The sequence below is a fragment of the Eublepharis macularius genome, chromosome 7 (genome assembly GCF_028583425.1).
Source record: "Eublepharis macularius isolate TG4126 chromosome 7, MPM_Emac_v1.0, whole genome shotgun sequence".
Taxonomy (NCBI): Eukaryota; Metazoa; Chordata; class Lepidosauria; order Squamata; family Eublepharidae; genus Eublepharis; species Eublepharis macularius.
In genome coordinates this window covers 22675413-22695495 of record NC_072796.1, presented here as the reverse complement: position 1 = coordinate 22695495, position 20083 = coordinate 22675413, and the positions used below count along the sequence as shown (strand labels likewise).

Below are 20083 nucleotides of genomic sequence, written 5' to 3'. Positions count from 1 at the left end.
TGAGGGCCTTGGGAATGTTTAGTTTGGAGAAGAGGAGATTGAGGGGGGACATGATTGCTCTCTTTAAGTATTTGAAAGGCTGTCATTTGAAGGACGGCAGGGAGCTGTTCCAGTTGGCAGCAGAGGGTAGGACCCGAAACAATGGGCTTAAATTACGTGCACAAAAGTACCAGCTGGATATTAGGAATAACTTTTTCACAGTCAGAGTAGTTCAAAAGTGGAATCAGCTGCCTAGGGAGGTGGTGAGCTCCCCTTCACTGGCAGTTTACAAGAATAGGCTGGACAAATATTTGTCAGAGATGATTTAGGCTGATCCTTCACTGGGCAGGGGGTTGGACTAGATGTTCTGTATGGCCTCTTCCAACTCTTATGATTCTATGATTCTATGATTACATATAGCTAGTAGAAATTTTCCCCTGTGAGGCCAATGCCTGTTTCCGCAGCCATTCTCAATGTGTATGTTGAGGGTTTTCAGGGTTTTTCATGCTAACCTGTTCTCCTAATCTGTTCTGTAAAAGATGTGATATGCCCCAGCTAGGAATTAAGAAGCCTGAACCAGTGTAGGCCATCAATGGTGCAATTCTCTCTTCCTGAAAGTTTTGCCATTCTTGGCACATCTGCCAATCTGTTGGAATTTGAAAGCATACTAAGGCACTATGTTGCTTTACTCCCTCATTTTTTTAAATCACTTCTTTCCCAAATGAAGGATAAGAATTAGTACTGCCAAGCAAACTGTCTTTGTTGTATTTCTGGTGATTTGGCTAAATCAAATGTTACTTGGGAATCGGTTGGCTTGTTCTGCCAACATTTGAACACCCTTCTCCTCAGCAGTATTTATAGCATACAGATCTTGCTTATCTGTACAAATTTATATCATGTTGAAGTATTATATTGCATATTATGTCTCTACATTTTACAGCTGCACTCCAATTCTGACAAAGGTGATGGATCAGTCAAATACATCCTTACTGGAGAAGGGGCTGGGACTATATTTATTATTGATGACACTACAGGAGACATCCATTCAACCAAAAGCCTAGATCGAGAGAAGAAGACACACTATGTGCTACATGCCCAAGCTATTGATAGAAGGACAAACAAGCCGCTTGAGCCTGAATCGGAGTTTATTATCAAAGTCCAAGACATCAACGACAACGCGCCCAAATTCACCGATGGACCATACATTGTTACTGTGCCGGAGATGTCTGATATGGGTAAGAAAAATAACTGAGAATTTGCACATGGGCATTTTTCATGCGCAATGCTGCTCTTTTCCTGTTTTACTGATGATCAAAAGCAATAAGTGATAATGACATTTAGGTGTGTGTCTAACATTGTGATGGGTGGGAAGAAAACTACATGGGAAAGATCTTTAGGGGTTGTATATAGTAAATGACAGCCATTCATATATGTTAGAGGAAGTAAAAGGATGCAGTAAAAGGATGGAGTTCCACCTCCCTGGAGATCCTAGCCATTGGGAATGAAGTCTGTTGCTATCTACATAATCCTGCTTCTTCATCCAAGATGAAGTTTCCTGGTCACTCTGGAGTGCAATGATAGAATCTTGAGAAATGGCTGGTATGTGTGTGAAAGAATAAATGGCTGCTTCCACACACGTTGGATAATGCACTTTCAATGGATCATTTGGAACTGGGTTTTAATGTGTGAAACACAAAATCCACTTCTAAAGGATAACTAAAATGCATTATTCAACGTGTGTGGAAACGGCCATTAATGCATTGCTGTAATCCTTCTGGTCTCTCCAGTTATCTTACCAAAGCATTTTCCCCATGTGCATGTTGTTTTCTAAAATGAATGTCTATAATTCACTAATAGTATAATAAATGAAGATGTAAATCACCAGGATGGTACTAAACTTACTCCCTGCCACGGTGACAACAAGGATACACCCCACTTCCATTTACAAAGGCCATCTTAGATAGGGGTGCCAGCTCCAGGTTGAGAAATTCCTGGAGATTTGGAGGGTGGAGCCTGCAGAAGTTGGGGTTTGGGGAAGTGAGGGACTTCAGCAAGGTATAATGCCATAGTGTCCACCTTCCAAAGCAGCTGTTTTCTCCAGAGGAACTGATTTCTGTGGCCTGGAGATCTGTTATAATTCTGGGAAATCTTCAGCCACCACCTGGAGGTTGGCAACCCTAACCTCAGGCTCTGTTTCTTGCCTGTGGAAAGATGGTGGACTGGATATCGGCCTCTAGTTTGTATATACATAGATAGATTATATGAGCAGAAATTGCATAGCCATGATTTTCTTAAAACTTAGGAAGTCTTATGAAAGAAAATAACAATTTTATATTTACATGTACCTGCGATCTGCCTAGCTTTCCTGATTATTTTCCTCCACTGTCTCTATAGCTTTTTAGAGAATAGGAATTAGATAGAAGGTAATTTTTACTTTGCTTGGGACTCTCGTCCCATTCATTCTCTCGAACTTGTGCATCTTTTCTCCCTTACACCAAACTTTTAACTTATTTTGCTATACTAGAAAAAAACCCCCATATTTAGGATGGATGAGGTCAGGGCTAGATTCAGGATTTGAAGAATTTCAGAAAAAACGATTGCTAATAGGATCTGACCTGTGCCCTTTCTACCACGCACACCCAGGAAGGGTACGCTGTTCCTCCTCCGCTGCCACAGAGAGGACCAGTGAGTGAATCATCAGCTACAAGGAGCATCCACAAACTTTTTTTCTTCTCTCTGTGCAATGCTACCACCTGCTATCTCCTTTTTGGTGGATGAGGAACAAACAAAGGTGAGGAGATCAATAGAAGGGCACCAAGTTTAGCCACCACTCAAAGAGAGGACAGGTTGCAGGCTTCTACTCTTCTACTTCAATGATGGTAGTTAGAGTTGGGGGAATGGATGTTCAAGAACAGCACTTGGTAGGTTGGGGCAGGGAGCAATTTTTTTTTTTAATTCAGGGATACCATTCTGCTAAATCTGTTCCTACTGGCATAGCTTGTTGTGTACATGTTATTGCTCAGTTATCATACAATTTAAATGAGAAGCATTTTCACTGGAGCCTCTTGCTAGTTGTGTTTCCCTATTCCGTCATCTCCATTCTGGCTCTGTTTCTTGAGCACAAGTCAATTGTGAAGCTAGAGAATGAGATGTAACTGAGGAAGTGTCTTTTACTGCAAGAGCCCTTTCCCATTACTTATTGTATAGCAGGATTTAGATCACTTGTACTCGAGAGCTATCTGCTCAGTAAACATCTTAATCAGTGCAAGTCATTTGCTTCCACTTTTTGTTTGTGTCTTTGTTTTGTGGGCTGGTGTAGCGGCTGGTGGGAAAGAGGTGACGGATATGAGTGTCTTGCATTTGGCCTGTGGGTTCGTTTCCACTCTTACTCACTGCAAACTGTGTTTATAATTTAGAAACTGCTGTTTTTATAAGCATGGCTTTGCTTGCCATTCAATTCCCAACCAAACTAAATGTTACTCAGTTTTCTGACTGATCATAATTCTATTTGAATTCACTTATCTGCTTGTAGGTAGGTGCTACAATTTAAAATCTGTGGCTAGGATATTTGTTCTTTCTTTAGTAAGACAACAAAACAATCAAAAGGACTGGTCTCAACAATCTGAATACACAAAGGGACCACAGATCCCAGACCACACGAACAATATATAATTTTATTATTCAAAGTGCAGATTTTATTATTCAAAGTGTAGATTTTTAATAAATTATATTCTACTCCATGCATAAATATTCAGACCCAATGCTCAACAGTAAGATCAGATTTAATTTCTTTAAACCAGGGGTCATTTTGTAGAAAAAGAGCTGGAGGAACTCATTAGCATAACTCATTAGCATATGCCACACCTCTTCCCATCACCAGAAGTGTGTCATTAGTATAACTGATTTGCATATGCCACACCCCCTGACATCACCTATTCTGGCTGTTTTGGACCCAATCCTGGCCATTCAGGGCTGAAATTGGGCCCAAAATGGTTAGGATCGGGCTGCTGATGAGCGGGAGAGTGACCACCACCCATCAGAGGCCCAATCCGGGCCATTTCAGTCCCAAATCCAGGCCGAAACGGGCTCAAAATGGCCAAGAATCAGGTGGATGGGGCCACCTGACATGTGACCTCTTTGGTGACCTCTGTGTTCCCCCTCAACATGAGCCCGGCTTTAAACTATTCCAGAAGTGCTTAAAGCTTATAGAGGAGAGATGTGAAAATCCTCAAGATTCAATAGACTGAAATGAAGAATTCACCATTTCTGTATCCTGTTGTTTAATGCCCTCTGGCACACCCCAAACCACCAACAAACATGGAACCTTCTTACTGGCATTGCATTTCAATAGGTTGTGTCATGGCCCAGTCTGAGAGTGAGGTCTCCTCTGGAGGAGAGGAGCCTCGTGTAGCCAGCCAGGACTCCTCAGAAGAAGAGGAGCCCTGTGTAGCCAGCCCTAGCCCTGATTCAGCAGAAGCCGGCAATCAGGAGCAACAGCTGCTGGCTGATCAGAGCTTGCAGCCAGCAGCTGAGACACCAGCACCCTCTGGCTCCAATACCACAGGGGAAGCTCAGCCAGGGACTTCTACAGGTGCAGCGCAGCCAAGAGTCTCCACCCCCCCAGGTTCACCCACGCCCAAGGAATGCCGCAGGCAGTGCCAGAGACTGGAACTGCAGGAGAGACGGCGCAGTGCTCGCCTTTTGAGCCAACGCCAGCTGCTGGAGAGTGACGATGAGTAGCGTCAGGATGGAGCCCCAGCAGCCGGCTGAAAACCACACCTGGCTATAAGAGCCAGTCTGGAGGAACTGCCGGATGTGTGGAAGCAACGTGTCTACTGGCTGCAACCACACTGTGTTCTGTGGACCTGGCATGTGCATGCCTTTGGACCTAATGCTATTGGTAACTGACCTTGGACTATGCCTGACCTTGCTTGTGGACTCTGGACTCATTCAAGGTGTTATCTTGTGCTCTGACCACCAGTTTGACCTGGCTTTAGCTCTTGGAACTCCCCTCAGGCTCTGGCATTAAGGTTTGGACTTGAACCACCCTGCTTGGGCTGGCCTGGCCCAGCCCATGACAGGTTGTTTTTTAAAGTTTCTATCTGGCAAGATTGTAGTGACATAAAATTGGTCTCCATGGGCCTTGCCCATCATTTAGCATGCAGTTTGGCTTTTTTTTTAATTCTCAGATGCCTTGAGCTATCAGCTTTGAGCTTCATTGGCTTGATGGACCTCCATTTCTGCTGTTTGGATCACCAGGGTTCTTTGGGAAGGCATTAGGTCTCTGTGGCACATGCAAGTCAGCTGCTCTCTAGGACTATTAGCATTATATATTTATTTTATTCTGAGAGCTTGCTACTAGCACTGTAAGACCTGCACAACAAATGGATGTATTTTTCAGAAGATGAAACATATTAGCCCCCTGACCTAGATAACCTAGGGCAGCTTGATCTCATCAGATCTCAGAATCTTTGCAGGGTTGGCCTTGGTTTGTTATTGGATGGGAAACCACTAAGAAAGACCCGGGTCACTATGCAGAGGCAGGAAATAGCAAGCATATCTGTTCATTTCTTGCTTGAAAACCCCAGCAGGGGTTGCCATAAGTCAGCTGTGACTTGATAGCAATTCACGTACAAACATGTGTGCACACACACTTACCAGGAGATTTCATCACAAATCTTGTTGGGCTCTCAGATGCAGTGATAAACACAGTTGACAGCATTATAGATAGGGCTAATTGGATGCAAAGGAACGTGCCTTTCCAATGTCTTCCCTTGCTGCATTGTATACCTGGGTGCAGATAAAATTAAACCTACTCATATGTTGCCAGTCATAAGTTGTGCATGCATATACGGTTTGAATTTTTTTTGCAAAATACTCACAAGCTGGCCCTTCAGACTTTTATTGACACCACTTTTGATTAGTTTGGAAGGGAGGGGAAAAAACTCAGATTATGCCTGCATTAATCTTTCATCACTGACAAAAATCTGTCCCTGAAAACGAAACAGATTGTAACAAGTGGCTGTGAAAACTAAGTGATCTATGCATCTTGGGCTGGTCAAAGATGTTTTAGCCAGTTTTTTTTCTTTTTCTTTTAATGTAGATTGGTTGCAATGAATTATATGGAATTGTGTGCTACCTTACATTGGTGGGAGAGGGAGGGGATGTATTGTTAAGTGTGAGCTTCTGTCTGTGATCATGGACATACATTGACATAAAAATGCTTTTACTAATGGGGCAGGTTTTAAAACCTTCTAAAGAGCAAATGGGCTGTGATGATTAATGAATGGTTATGGAGTGCTATACTGGAACCATCCTGCATGTTGAGAACAGATGAACATTGTTTAGCAAGAACCGGGTCCAACAGCAACTTAAAGGCCAACTAGAATTGAACCCAGCTCTTGCTCTTTGACGGCAGACCAACATAGCTACACACTCGAAACTACCTTTTTTAGCAGTTATTTTGTGATATTCTCAAATCCCTCTAAAGATAAGGAGGGCGTTATTTATTTTACAAAATGTATACCCCACCTTTCTCCCATTGTAATGGTTATTGATATCCATTTGGAAAAGGGAATGTTCGTCAGGAACATTATTGAGCCAACGAAATCTCATCCTCTTCCCTCAACTCACTGTATTGCTTCTAAGCTTTTGCAATCTGTTGCTGTCAGTGAATGGACTCCTGCTAGGCAATGACTATATGGGCAGAGAAGCCAATAAAGGCAAAATGTTAATATTCCCCCCTCCCCTCAGAGCTAAACTACAAGAGACAAATTACACGAGGACGCTCACATGAAGGGAGTCACAATGTTAGCTGTGAAGCTGAGTTTTAAAAGACGGACAGGAAGGCTTTGTCAATTTCCCCTCTCTACAAAGCCAGCAAAGATCGCTGGTTCATTTATTTCCTTTTCACCTCCCAAAGGCTCTGTAAGTTTCACCTCCCCTTCTAGGAGTCAAAGAGGAAATAAACAACCCTTCTGAGGAGCCATCTTTGCTACTCTGTAGAGAGGGGAAATTGATGGAGTCTTTTAAAACTCCACTTCCCAGCTAACATTGCGACTCCCTTTATGTGAGTGTCCTCGTGTAATTCATCTCTTGTAGTTTAGCTCTCAAAATGAACAATTCAGGACTCTGGGCAGGCAGAAGTTTAGAATATCCTTTGCTTTCTGTATCACCTAACCTCGGCTTAGCTGGTAGTTGCAGTACCGCTCTTCTTTGATACCTCTGTTGCTTTACATAGGGAGGATTTAGGAGAGAGAAAAGTGGGTGGGCCCACTGTATCAAGAATTTCATTTTCACCACATCTCAGATAAATCCATCAGACTAATGTTGGAAGGAGATGAAAAGTGCCACTCAAAGGATGAGATGAGATGCCTGAAATACAGGTGACCTTTTGATAATTGGATTCTTTGCTTGCAGCTGGTTTTGAGTCTTCTCCCCACCCCCTACAACCATTTGCTTCCTATCTAATTAGTCTAATCGATTTCTTTTCCTTTCATGGTGGCACTGTCTCTTGTCTTTCAGACAGAACTGCTAATAAATAGTGATGGGATTCATTTGTTTTTATGCTGGGGATGAATAATTAAATGGCTTTCCGTCCAAATATTTGCATATACTCTAAAGAGGCGTAATTTCTCAGAGCAATAATTTTAGAAGAAGGTTTTCTGGAAATGGTCAGAGGAGCAAATCACTGTGAGCCTTCATTTCCTGGAACTATAGTCTTCCTGTCTGGAATGACAGAGTCATTGTGAATCTCTATGTCAGCTGTCCTGTTGCATTTTGATTTTTAGTTGAGACAGGTATTCCATCAGCATTCAGTTCCAAGGTTGCTCTATATGTTTATCCTGATACATATGAATTTATGTTTACCTAGATATTTACCGAAGGAGTAGGAGATGAAGTACTCAACATGGCTGCGTCTTGCCATACCTCTGCTGCTTGTTCCATCCACATTTTCCTTCCCCACCTGTTGCAAGCCAAACATGGAATCCTGCTTGCTACTTTTCAACAAAGGTAGACAAAAGGACGAAAGGAGGAATAAGTGACAGCAGCTTTAACTTACTGGTCTTTATTGTAGATAGTTTCAGCTAGGTAGCCATTCTGGTCTGCAGTAGAACAGTAGGATTTGGGTCCAGTAACACTTTGCAGAGCAACAAAATTTTGTTGGTTTGTAAGATGCCACTGAACTCAAATCCTGCTGGTCTTTATTGTTATACTAGTAACAAAGCCCATTGTGGGAAAAAATACAATGGGCTCTAGAAAGGGGAGGGCAGGCAGGTGGGTATTGCCTCCTCCTCTGTGACTGATCCCAGCTGGGTGAAGACAGGGGGAAGACATTGTCACGTGCTATGCTCCTGATCCTGGCCAGGTAAAAGGTTGTGGGAATTTCCACATGCTGCACTACTGCTACCAGCTGGGTGAAGGGAGGCAGGAATTCCCTCCTGCTCTGCACCTGATTCTGGCTGGATAAAGGGGGGGTGGTATAACCACCTGTTCCACACCAGATCCCGGCCAGGTGAAGGGGAACAGGTATTGCAACCTGCACCATGCCTGATTCTAGTAAAGTGAAGGGGGGTGCACATTGCCTCCTGCATCGCGCCTCATCCCAGCTAGGTGAAGTCGGGGGGTGGGCATTGCCAGTTGCTCCGCTCCTGATTCTGGCTGGGTGCAGAGAGGTGGGCATTGCCTTCTGCTCCGTGCCTGATCTCGGTTGAGTGAAGGGGGGCAGGTATTACAACCTGCTCCATGCCTGGTTCTGGCAGAGAGAAGGGGAAGTGGACATTGGCTCTAGCAGCATGCCTCATCCTGGCTGGGTGAAGATGGGGGGTGGGCATTGCTCCCTGCTCTGCTCCTGATCCTAGCTGGGTGAAGAGGGATTGGACGTTGCCCCCTGCTACATGCCTGATCCCAGCTGGGTGAAGGTGGGGTGGGCATTGCCACCTGCTCCATGCCTGATCCCAGCCAGGTGAAGGTGGGTATTGCTACCTGGTCCCCTCCTGATCCTAACTGGGTGAAGGGCAGGAGGGCATTGCCACCTGCTCTGCTCCTGATCCCAGCTGGGTGAAGGTGGGGGGTGAGCATTGCCACCTACTCTGCTCCTGATCCCAGGTGGGTGAAGATGAGGGGCAAGCAATGCTGCCTGGTCCGCTCCTGATCCTGGCCTGGTTTTCCTGCCATGATGCACTCTCTGGAGGTCTGGCTGCCTCATCTGGGCTTCCCTCCACAGCAGTGTCCTCTGGCGGCACACCAAAGTAGGAAGTGAGTTGTCTTGAATACACTTAGCCTTTTTATATAATAGGATTCAAAAGTCTGCACTCTGCAACCTTACAATCCCATCAAAGGTTTGTCATTTGATTTTTGCTAGAAGCTTTGTCATCTGGTGAGGTAGGACTTAATTCTTCTTCATGTTTCCTGTCATTTGGAACCCATGGAAAACTTGGGCTATCCCTCTGTGACTTTTCCTGCTAGCAGGTCCAGGTGCCACAGTTCAAACTGTTTAAAGATTGACAAGTAACTGAAAGTAGAACCCTAGTGTCTTCCACACAAATGGGATTTTGTGGTTTCCTCATTGCTGGTGCAGCTGCAGGTTAAGTGCAACAGCACTGGGGCTTCCACATGAAGGTTTCCCCACAGTTCCCTGCTCCAGTACTCCAGAAGTTACAACACACACACCATCAGGCCATCAGGATATTTTGCAACTTTTGAAAAAAAATCTGTTCTGGAATACTGTTATCTGAATATACTATAATAATGATGACGATAATAGCATTTGATTTACATACCATACTTCAGGACAAATTAATGCCCACTTAGAGTGGTTTACCAAGTATGTTGTTATTATCCCCACAACAATTGCCCTGTGAGGTGGGTGGGGCTGAGAGAGCTCTGGAAGGGCTGTGACTGACCCAAGGTCACCCTACTGGCTTCAAGAGGAGGAGTGGGGAATCAAACCTGGTTCTCCAGATAACAGTCCTGCCACTCTTAACCACCCCACCAAACTGGCTCAGTTCTCTGAATTCTCAGCTTTCATTTTCAAAAAATAAGTCTATCACCTTCTTTTGCCAAGATATGCCTTCAACTGCTTGATAATTACTGAGATCTCCTAGGTCCAGGATAGACTTCTTTAGAAGTAGGCACACCACAGCCTGTTTCAAAGCTGGGGAGAGCCATCCCTCCCACAAGGAGGCATTGACCACCTCTCAGACATAGTAAACCAGCCAGCCCACCCACTCACATCATATTTAAGGAGCCAGGAAGGGCAAAGGTCATACAAGCAGCTGGTAGAATTCCAACTTCCAAGGATCCTGTCCACATCCTCAGACTGAATAAACTGTAAAGTATCCCAAACAACTGGACGAGTCAACACCCTGGTCCCTTCAAACACTGATGCAGAGAAGTTAGCCGTGTTAGTCTGTGGTAGCAAAATCAAAAAGAGTCCAGTAGCACCTTTAAGACTAACCAATTTTATTTTAGCATAAGCTTTCGAGAATCAAGTTCTCTTCGTCAGATGCCTGATACAAACCAGCCAACCTCTACGCAAAAGAATAAATGGACACAAATCTGACATTAGAAATGGAAACGTCCAGAAACCAGTGGGAGAACACTTCAACCTACCAGGACATTCCATCAAAGACTTAAAGGTCGCTGTAGTTCAACAGAAACCTTTCAAAAACAAAATCCAACGGGAGGCTGCTGAACTGGAATTCATATGCAAATTTGACTGTGTCAAGCTGGGACTGAATAGGGACTATGAATGGTTATCACATTACCACAGGTAACAGATTTCCTTTACAGAGGTGGCGTCTGGGGGAGCTCAGTGGTACCTGGCGTGGGCTTTCGGGAACCACAGATCTCTTTGTCAGATGCATCTGGCAGGGAGAGCTGTGGTTACCGAAGGCCCATACTGCATTGGAATTGGATGGTCTAGCTGTTTGGCTTCTACAAACTAACAGGGCAAACTCCTTTGAAGCCAACTGATACACACACCAAAAGGAGATGTTTACATATACTAGCAAAGGAATGTTTTGATTGCTCCCTCCCCCTCCCCCCCTAATTGCCTCTTCCCTCTCTTGCTCTTCTGTGTTTGACCAGTCTCTGTATCAGGCATCTGACGAAGAGAACTTGATTCTCGAAAGCTTATGCTAAAATAAAATTGGTTAGTCTTAAAGGTGCTACTGGACTCTTTTTGATTTTCCTTCAAACACTGTAACTGCTAATGTAGACTCCAAGTCCAAAGATGTGTGAGATTTTATCTACAAAGTGTTGAGCACAGTAGGCCACCAAGCAGTCAAACATCTCCTGCAGGCCAGATCCCAAAATGCCTCTGACCACCCGGTACAGTGCTACTGACCTAGGCTGTGCAAACACAACGGTAACAGAGTACAGTTTATAATGAGCTTTCACACATCTTTCATTGGATTCATCTCAAGTCTTCCTCCACTGTTGCTCTAGCCATCTCCCTTGTCTTTTCATCTCCCACAACTCCTCAGTAAACCAAGGGGCTACCTGGCTTCTAGTGCTAAGCATATGATGGAATTAGGACTTCAGATAAATAACAAATAGTAAAATATAAAATGACTAGGCATTTCTGTCGTGAGAGTGTGTTGAGGAGGAGGAGGAGGAGGAGGAGGAGGAGTTCAGAACTTGAAGACAATTGATCCCTGCGTAGCTTGCCTGTGATTGGCTGAGTTGGAAGGCTGGGTGCCTGATTGGAAGAAGTTTGAACATTCTAAGGCTGAAAAGAGTCTGTGAGGATCAGTTAGTGGCAGCTGGACAAAGAGATAGTTGGAGGGAAGACTGAGGAAAAACACTGTGGAAGAAATAAATCCCGGAAAAGATGGTTAACAGAGCAGCCAAAGCAAGTGTATGTGGTGGGTATAAATGTAATGGGAATACAATGGTTTCTGTATCTATATGGGATGTATAGAGGACAGTAGTTAGACCTTTTGTGTGTGTGTTGGTATACTTTTAATAATAACAACAACAACATTCAATTTGTATACCGCCATTCAGGATGACTTAGCACCCACTCAGAGGTATTTACAAATTATGTCATTATTATTCCCACAACAATAAACACCCTGTGAGGTGGGTGGGGCTGAGAGAGCTCCTAGAAGCTGTGTGACTTACCCAAGATCACCCAGCTGGCTTCAAGTGGAGGAGTGAGGAATCAAACCCGGTTCTCCAGATTAGAGTCCTGCACTCTTAACCACTACAGCAAACTTTGCCCTTCCTTTCAACTTAAATCTTAATAACTGTGTTCCTTTAACCATCCCTGTGCCTAGTGGTCAGCTATCCTAATTACCATGCTGTTATTAATACCTCCCAAGGTATATTTGATGGTACCTTTGGGTTGAAGGAAAAAGCCTTAAGAAGTGGCAGTACTAGGAATGAACTTTGTGTCACAGGACATATGATCACAACCCAGCAACTCCCATATACATGTGCAAACTTTTCTTGAAAAACTTTGGGCATCTCTGGGTGTGCAGCAGCAGTGGTTCAATGTGCAAGAGAAAGAAGTCTTGGGATTTTTTTTTAATCTGACCAGTTTGTACATATGATTATAATGGTAAATGTATGCTGGTTCCTATGGGAGTACATAATGAAAAAGAGAACCAAAAATGCACAAAGAAATCGCTGGTTCAGCTCATTAACGTGATTTCGAGAACAGCAGGACAGATTTGGGAATCAAGGCTGTAACAACTCCCCTCATACGCATATGCTTGTGTGTTTTGTTTTGGTTCTTACTGTGCAGAGGCGGCATCTTGTTTACCTTAACAGCAAGTGTGTCTGTATTCAACATGCAACCAACTGGATCTAAAGGGGAGAGACTGATGTCTTGGAGTTAGCTCCATTGGCAAGAAAGGGATGAGTGCAGTGTGCATGAGTGCATTTTTTCTTCATCACTTCCTGAGCAATGACATTGATATTGACTGGCTTGTAGGGATCAAATCACAAAAGGCTTGCTTTGCATTGGGGAGGGGAGCAGCAGACGGCATGGCGTCATTGGTGCCAGTGTCGCAATTGCCAACCGCCATCCCTTTCTGTGCCTTTTTACACACGATGCAACATCCATGTAGCTGTGCACACATGGGTTTGAGGAGACAGGCGTCTCCTTCATTCTCTGAGTTCCTAGCTCCTGCAAAGGCTCATGATATACATAGTAGTGTGAAAATTCGAAAGAACAAGTAATTATTAAAGGAGAGCTGCACGGAGGAGGAGGTCCCAGGCATGTGGAGCTGGTTCGTGCCCATTCAGTGGCCTTCGGCTGCTGCTGTCCTTCACTTAGGTGCTATGGTGCTAATGCCACCAATGGGACTAAAGAAGTCCTCCAAAGATAGTAGGTTGAGGAGCAGCAGGAAGGATTTCATCTTGCTCAGAAAGCCTTCTGGCTTTCTGGACTTTTCTGATTAAAACTGTTAAGCCAGCTTTAAAAAACAGGGAGGTAGCAGGTGTGTGCATTGCACACTTGCACATGCACACACAGCCAAGTCTTTCCAGATCAGTATTCCAAGTGGAAGGACTGATCTGGTCAGATTTTTTATTATTATTATTTTCTGTCAATCTTTCATTGCTCCTTGTCCTGTGATTTCTCCTCCTTCCTTTTCATTCGCCCCTGGGTTAACGGTTTTAGTCGGAAAGGGAGACTGGCAGCAGCCATCAACCTGTCCAGTCTCTCACTTTTACTAGTGAAAAATAGAGGGGGAAAGAGGGCTGTTCTCCCTCTACTTCCCTTTCTGTGAAGGAAAAAAACCAGCATCTAGTTCTCCCTTTCTGTGCACTTTTACAGCGCAAGGATAGGCCGGCCGCCGGCAGGATTAAACAGGGAGTCTTGGGCTGCTGCACAGCAGATTGGGGTGAGGAGGATTCACTCCTCATTGTTCAAACAAAACTACAAGGCAGAGGGAAACATAGCATAACAACAGGACTCATGGTAATAATTTATTGGCTTTTTCTCTAAAGCAGGATTTTTTTTTTAATTTTGCTGTTCCGATGCCATTTGGCATTGGAGTGTTTTCCTGCTTGTGCACCATGGTGGCATGCTGTGGTGGTACAGCTTTGCTAGTAAGTTTCCCACCATTGTGAGTGCCCACCAACACTTGCCTTCCTTGGAGTCCATTGTTGTGTGAGTTTTCACATGCTTGAGGAGAAGCTCGTCAGATCGATTGGCTTTTGGACAATGCAGTTTTGGGTTAAGCACAAAAACAGCCTTGTTTCCCCAGCTCCCCCCACCCTGGTAAGAACGGTGTGTGAGCGCATGTGGGCACAGCAGCCCAGCACTCACCTTGACTTGCGCCTTACCGAAGCATAGCTCGGGGTCCATAAACACAGCATTCATTGTTGCCTGTTCTCAAACTCGGCAAGTCAATGTTTTAAAGGGAGGACTGTGTTCCGTGCAATTTTGGTGTCATTGTGTGCAAAAAAACAGCTACCCCAGGGCCTTGTTTCCTCAGCCAACACCTTGAGAAGAACAGCATGGATATGCACATGTGCAGTCAATGTACATGCAACGGGCCAAAACTCAAGAAAGCACAAACCCTCAGATATGAGCTGGCATTGCCCCCAACTGGAACTAACCAGCAATGGAATGGAATTATTCTGGAATGCCCAGAACTAAGGCTGAAACAGACTTTTTCTTGATACACACCCCTACTGGTTCCTTTTTGGCATCATCTTTTGATCCCATTTGTGGGTTTGTTATATTCCATTTCATTTTTTCTTCAGTAGGTAATATACAACAAAAGCTTCATTTTCTGTCTGCCACGAGCCTCATAGCTTTGCATTGATAGTTTGATCACAATTCAAAATGAACCAAATGTTGAGTAACTTTTATAGTTTAGTGTGCAGTGGTGCCATTCATCATGGGGTAAGGTCAGGTAACCGTTGCTGATGGCAGCTCAACGATTTACTGCTTTGCTTGGACAGCACCTGCCACAGGTCATGCATCATTTAAAATCAGCTGTATTAGAGTGTCTGTGCTGCTTTCATGCCTGCATAGTTTGCAACATTCATTAGTTTTTAGCATTCGTCAGGTTAGTATATGCTCAGAGCTTAACAGATCGAACAACAGTTGGCAGGCAGGCAGGAAGAATGAACAAGACTGAAATGTCTGAGAGACAAGCCGTGTAGCTTGCCCACAACCTGGCAGGATTCAGACAGCCAAGGAAGGAGTCTCTTTTGTAAGTTTGTGTGTGAGTGTGTGAGAAACACATTGAGTGGGTGGATGCGGGAGACAGCCATGTTAAAGTAGTGTGAGAATACGATTGGGCAAATATGCATTTGTGATCTTGATCCAAACACTCTCATTAATGAACACTGAGAGAGTAATTCTATTCAGAATCCTACTTAGGTCTACATTCAGTATGGTTTATTCTCAGGAGAATATTCTTAGGATTATACTGTGAATCACCCAGGGGGAAATGGGTACTGCTAGAATAGAGAGAGAAGTCACACAGTACCCTCACAAAAACACATGCAATCCAGCAGCATAGAGTGAAAACATGCAGCAGAGTGAAAACATGAACACACAATACAATTTTCAAATGTTTTAAAAAAAAAATCAAACTTTTCCTTTAGAGCTTGAGGGTACTGCTCACAGTTTGTGGCCAAATTGTGATCCAGACAGAAGAGTTATCAAGCATCCCTGGGCATTAATTATCTCATCTCAATATGTCTAATGTTCAACTTGATCCCATCTGTGGATACGTAAATCCAGAGATTGAAGTTATGAACAGACGAGTCAGATATATCTCAAACCACGTTTGCAGAAAAATTCGAAGTCTAAAAAACATGCATTGGGTGGTTATAACCCCACCCCCAAATAAACAGAAGCAGTACCTGAAGTTTTTAAGAAACAAATACCCTCAGTGGCAGTTGCTAGGCAACCAGAACAGTATTACTAACTTTGGTTTCTGTCAGTAAAAGGCAGGGGGAGGCGGCAGGGCCCTTTCCAGGGCTCTTTTGGCCTTTGAGGGAGGACTCGTTGGGACTAGACCCAGCACTGGATGAATTGCTACTATATGACTTGCACAGTTCACTCAGTCCCTGCCACTTGTCACTATTCAACAGCAGCCACCACACAAAAGCCACTGTGATGCAGTGGTTGAAGTGTGGGAGTAGGATCTGGGAGACCCAGGTCTGAATCACTATTCTGCCTCAGAAGCTCAGTTGGTGACCCAGAGTCAGTTAGTGTCAGCCTAATCTACCTCACAGAGTTGTTGTGAGGATAAAATGGAGGAAACGAGGATGCTGCAAGCTGCTTTGGGGCCCCATTATGAAGAAAGATTGAGTATAAACAATGTAAATGAATAATAAATATATTTGAAGATGGAGGGGCAGATAAAAAGTTGGTGGATGGATGGGAGGCAAAAAGAAAAGGTTGGGATTGGAGCTTGCCAGGAAGAAAAAAGTAAAAGTGTGGGGAGGGGGATACACGGGGAAGGGAAGTGCCCCCAACAAGTCCTTGTGGGTTCCCTATGCAAATGTGTCCAGACTGATGGCTGGAGCTGCGCAACTGGGCCCAGCAGCTGGCAGCACACAGTGTTTTCCCAGGGAGAAGCTATCAAAGGAAGGGGAAATTGAAGCCAGGAGGGCCCATAAAGGTAGGTTGGCTGGTGGTTGGGAAACAGAGAAGGAAGCAGGAAGTCGGGAGAGGCTTATAGGGGCTTCCAGGGAATAAAAAGAGAAAATGGGTGAGAGGAAAATGAGATGCCCCCAGTAATTTCTGGCCACCCCAAGAGCGCTCCCATGCCCAGGAGGCCTGTTCTACGCCTTCCCCCTACCAGCCAGGTAGCGGGGGATTGAGGCCCCATTTGGGGCCCAGTCAGTCTACTGTGAAGTGCACATGTGCTCCCCAGCCTTGTGTGATGATATTATGTCCTGGAAGTGATGTTACCCCGGCAATGTCCCAGGAGCACCAGGAAGGTAGGCACTGGGGCACCCTCCCACCAGGAGGGTAAAGGGACTTGGCAATGCTACTGACTATGGTTCAGGGTAAGACAACCCTTCTGAGCTTGTCCCTTGACAGATCTTTCATTCATGCAACACTGCAGGCCACAGTAAATGTTATGTTTTATACTCGTTCCCAGTGGAGACTCAACATACCGCAGCTGCTAGAACTCTGTGTAAAAGCACTGCAAGGACTCCATTTGGATCAGGATCATGGCATGAGGGGAAGAGGATAGGGTTGCCAGTCCCCCACTGAGGGCAGAGGATCCCACGCTCCCACCCTCCACCCCCACCCCTGCTTACCTGGCCGGTGGGGGGATTACTCCCAGGGCAGCACGTTACCTGCACAATGACGTCACTTCCCAGAAGTGACATCATCGCACAGGCTGGGAGTGTGACTGCAGAGGGGAAAGATGAAGGTAGATGCTGGGCCTCCAACCTCCCACCCAGGAGGGTCAAGGGACCTGGCAATCCTAGATGAGGGGCACATGCAGTTTCCAACAGGACAAATAACAGTCCCCACCTCTGGGTTGTTTTGGCTCTGAAAAAATGGTACATGGGAGTAGGCAGGAACCTTTTTTACATTTGGTTAGAAGTGTCTAATTTCTTGTGTTTACATAATCTGAGGTGTTTTGTCCCTAAGACTTTTTTGTTAGTGAAGTGAATTGTGTGTGTGTATACATACTTGCATGCCCACACACTGGAGCAAAAAATCTGTTAATGTTATTCATAGATAGTGAATTCAAAAACAGAAATGTAACTATCATGTTGTAAAGAGAAAATGTCAACAGTTTTGAAAAAACATATGTTTGTTTATTTAAGGGGAATAAAGGCATAGGGCAGATGCATAATACATTGATTTATTTCTGACCTCCTCCCCTTATTCACACTTTAAAAGATGTGAGTAGAAAGAGTGAAGTAATTCTGCAGAATTCAGACTTTGGGGTCTCCAAGTTCAAAAAGTTCTCCACAATAAAGACAACTTGAGCTTGGGGCCCTCTAGAGCCCTGAACCTTTCTCTATAGTGGTGTCCATGGGAGCTATGATGCCTGCTAATACTCCCTCTGGTGCCTGCCAAGCTTTTCAGAAAGTGGGTGGAGCCATTGTAAAGCAGCACTTGTTGTTGGCTGTCTGCATCCCCAAAAAGGGGGGGAGGGGTCCATAGCTGTAGTAGCAGTCAATGGAAGATCAGGAGGGCTGGTAAGCATTCGCCTTTCAGGCTGTTTTTTATTTTATTCCTGCTCTTCCTCCCTTCCTCCCTCTTGGGTTTTCCATTGTTTCTTTTCATTCTCTAATCTCTCTCATTTTTTCCTCTCTCCTCTCCTATCAGGCTTTCCTTCATTTTTCATTCTTCTCTGATACTTTTCTGATGGGACAAGGTAGATACTGGGTTTGGCTCTGCCTCCTGTGATGCCCATCACATTCTCTCAGTAGTCCAAATGTGCTCACAGGCTCAGAAAGGTTGGGGAACCCTGATTTAGGATATCTCCACCCTAACCACTCTCCGTCCTCTTTCTGAAGTCTCTTACCACCATCATTCCACCTACAAGGAGTCAAGGACTTTCCAGTCCCTCTATTTGACTTAGAAGTGTTGAGAAATGTATTGCTAAAGATTCTTTGCATGTGGAATGACCCTATTGCAACATTGCAGACATACCATTGAATAGAAGGTGTGTGAGAGAGAGAGACCTTGCTGCTCGCAACGGAGCCTCTAGAGGACTGGGGGGGAATTGCAGTTCCAAGTCTCTTTTTGCCATTTTTCTTCATGTGTATTAGGAAGACTGTCAAACCAAGTGCAAACAAAGGCATTCCAAGGGTAGTTTTCTCATTACTAGAGATCCATTAAAAAAAACCCTGGAAAACGTGGGTGGGGAACCTTCTTCCTTCCTTCCTGAAATATTTTCTCATTTGGAATGGGTGGAATACTTTTCAAGATTCGTTTTTGTTCATTTAGATTTCTGTCTAAGACAACCTTCAGCATTGGGTAACAGCAAATCCTGTGAATGATGACAGGCACAGCGTATTTCGAAGAACTTGACTGCTTATGTTTAACTAATTATATCCACAGTCAATATGCTGGAGTGGAAAGGATCAGCCAAGGAGCCCCCTCTCTCCTCTAGTCACTCTTCTATGGGCAAATTGGTAAACTGCTGCGTCTAACTTTGCTCTTGAGGTTTACCTTTAACTTGCAAGGGCTCAGGTCACCCCCTTTAATTTCACCATGTATGTGCGTAACTAGGATAGTGCGTAAGTCTGAGACATACAAAATCCCCAGCAGAATTTTAAAAGATTTTACTGAAAATGCTGTAATCAGTAGGAAAACCCAGAAGGCATACAGAAAGCTATTAACAACTTCCATGAAATGAAAGGTAACCAAACAATGGAAGGTTTGTATAAACACAGATTCAGGGCTTGCCCAGAAAGTCAGTGCCCTATAATGGGCAGCTCTGGCCGTTTCCACACATGTTGAATAATGCACTTTCAATGCAGTTTAGCAATCCTTTTTTGTTTCACACATGAAAACCCAAATGGTCACTAAAGAGCAATGAAAGTGCATTATCCAGCGTGTGTGGAAGCAGCCCTTATCTCATCCCAACCCCCCCCCCCCAAAACCCCATTGTTCCATGGCCTCAAAATTTCTAGAAATTTTACATCCCTACAAAGAATGGGGAAATCCTTATTTTTCAAGAGTGCAGTCTGGATTTCTTCCAGTATGTGTTATTTATGGCTTTTCTAGATATATTTTTCATGTATAAAACAAAATCAAGGTTGTGCCATGTTAACTTGCCTCCTTTGAGAAAACAGCCCACAGTGGGTAGTCAGATGCTTGGAGGTTTCATAAGTCTTCCCCTTGTTTTCACCCCTTCAGGTTCCTGTTTGACAGGAAGCAGTTTGAGATTTTAACAGTGCGCCAAAAGGATGGTGTCAGGCATGCAGATTTGCATTCTCAGTCGACATTTGCCATTTTTTTTATTAAACTGCCTCATTAAACATTAAAGATTTGTCTGCCGAGGCGCAGATTGAAGTTCTCCCTTTTCAGCCTTTCATCGGCATGTAGTTTTGCAAAATCTCAGTGGTAAAGCAACAGAGAGTAAGAAAACACAAAGAATAAAGGAATTGTATAAAACTTATGGGCATCCCAAACTCATGGGATCCT

At 44.3% G+C, this 20083-nt stretch overlaps 1 protein-coding gene across 2 annotated transcripts in view; it reads left to right on the top strand.

Moving 5' to 3' along the window:
- The window catches only part of CDH18 (cadherin 18), a 284990-nt gene that overhangs the window by 78917 nt on the left and 185990 nt on the right, over nucleotides 1-20083 (top strand). For both annotated transcript variants that reach the window (XM_054985367.1, XM_054985366.1), the window contains exon 2: nucleotides 920-1214. In XM_054985367.1, coding sequence (XP_054841342.1) covers nucleotides 920-1214 — 295 coding nt within the window. The remainder of the gene's footprint in view (nucleotides 1-919; nucleotides 1215-20083) is intronic.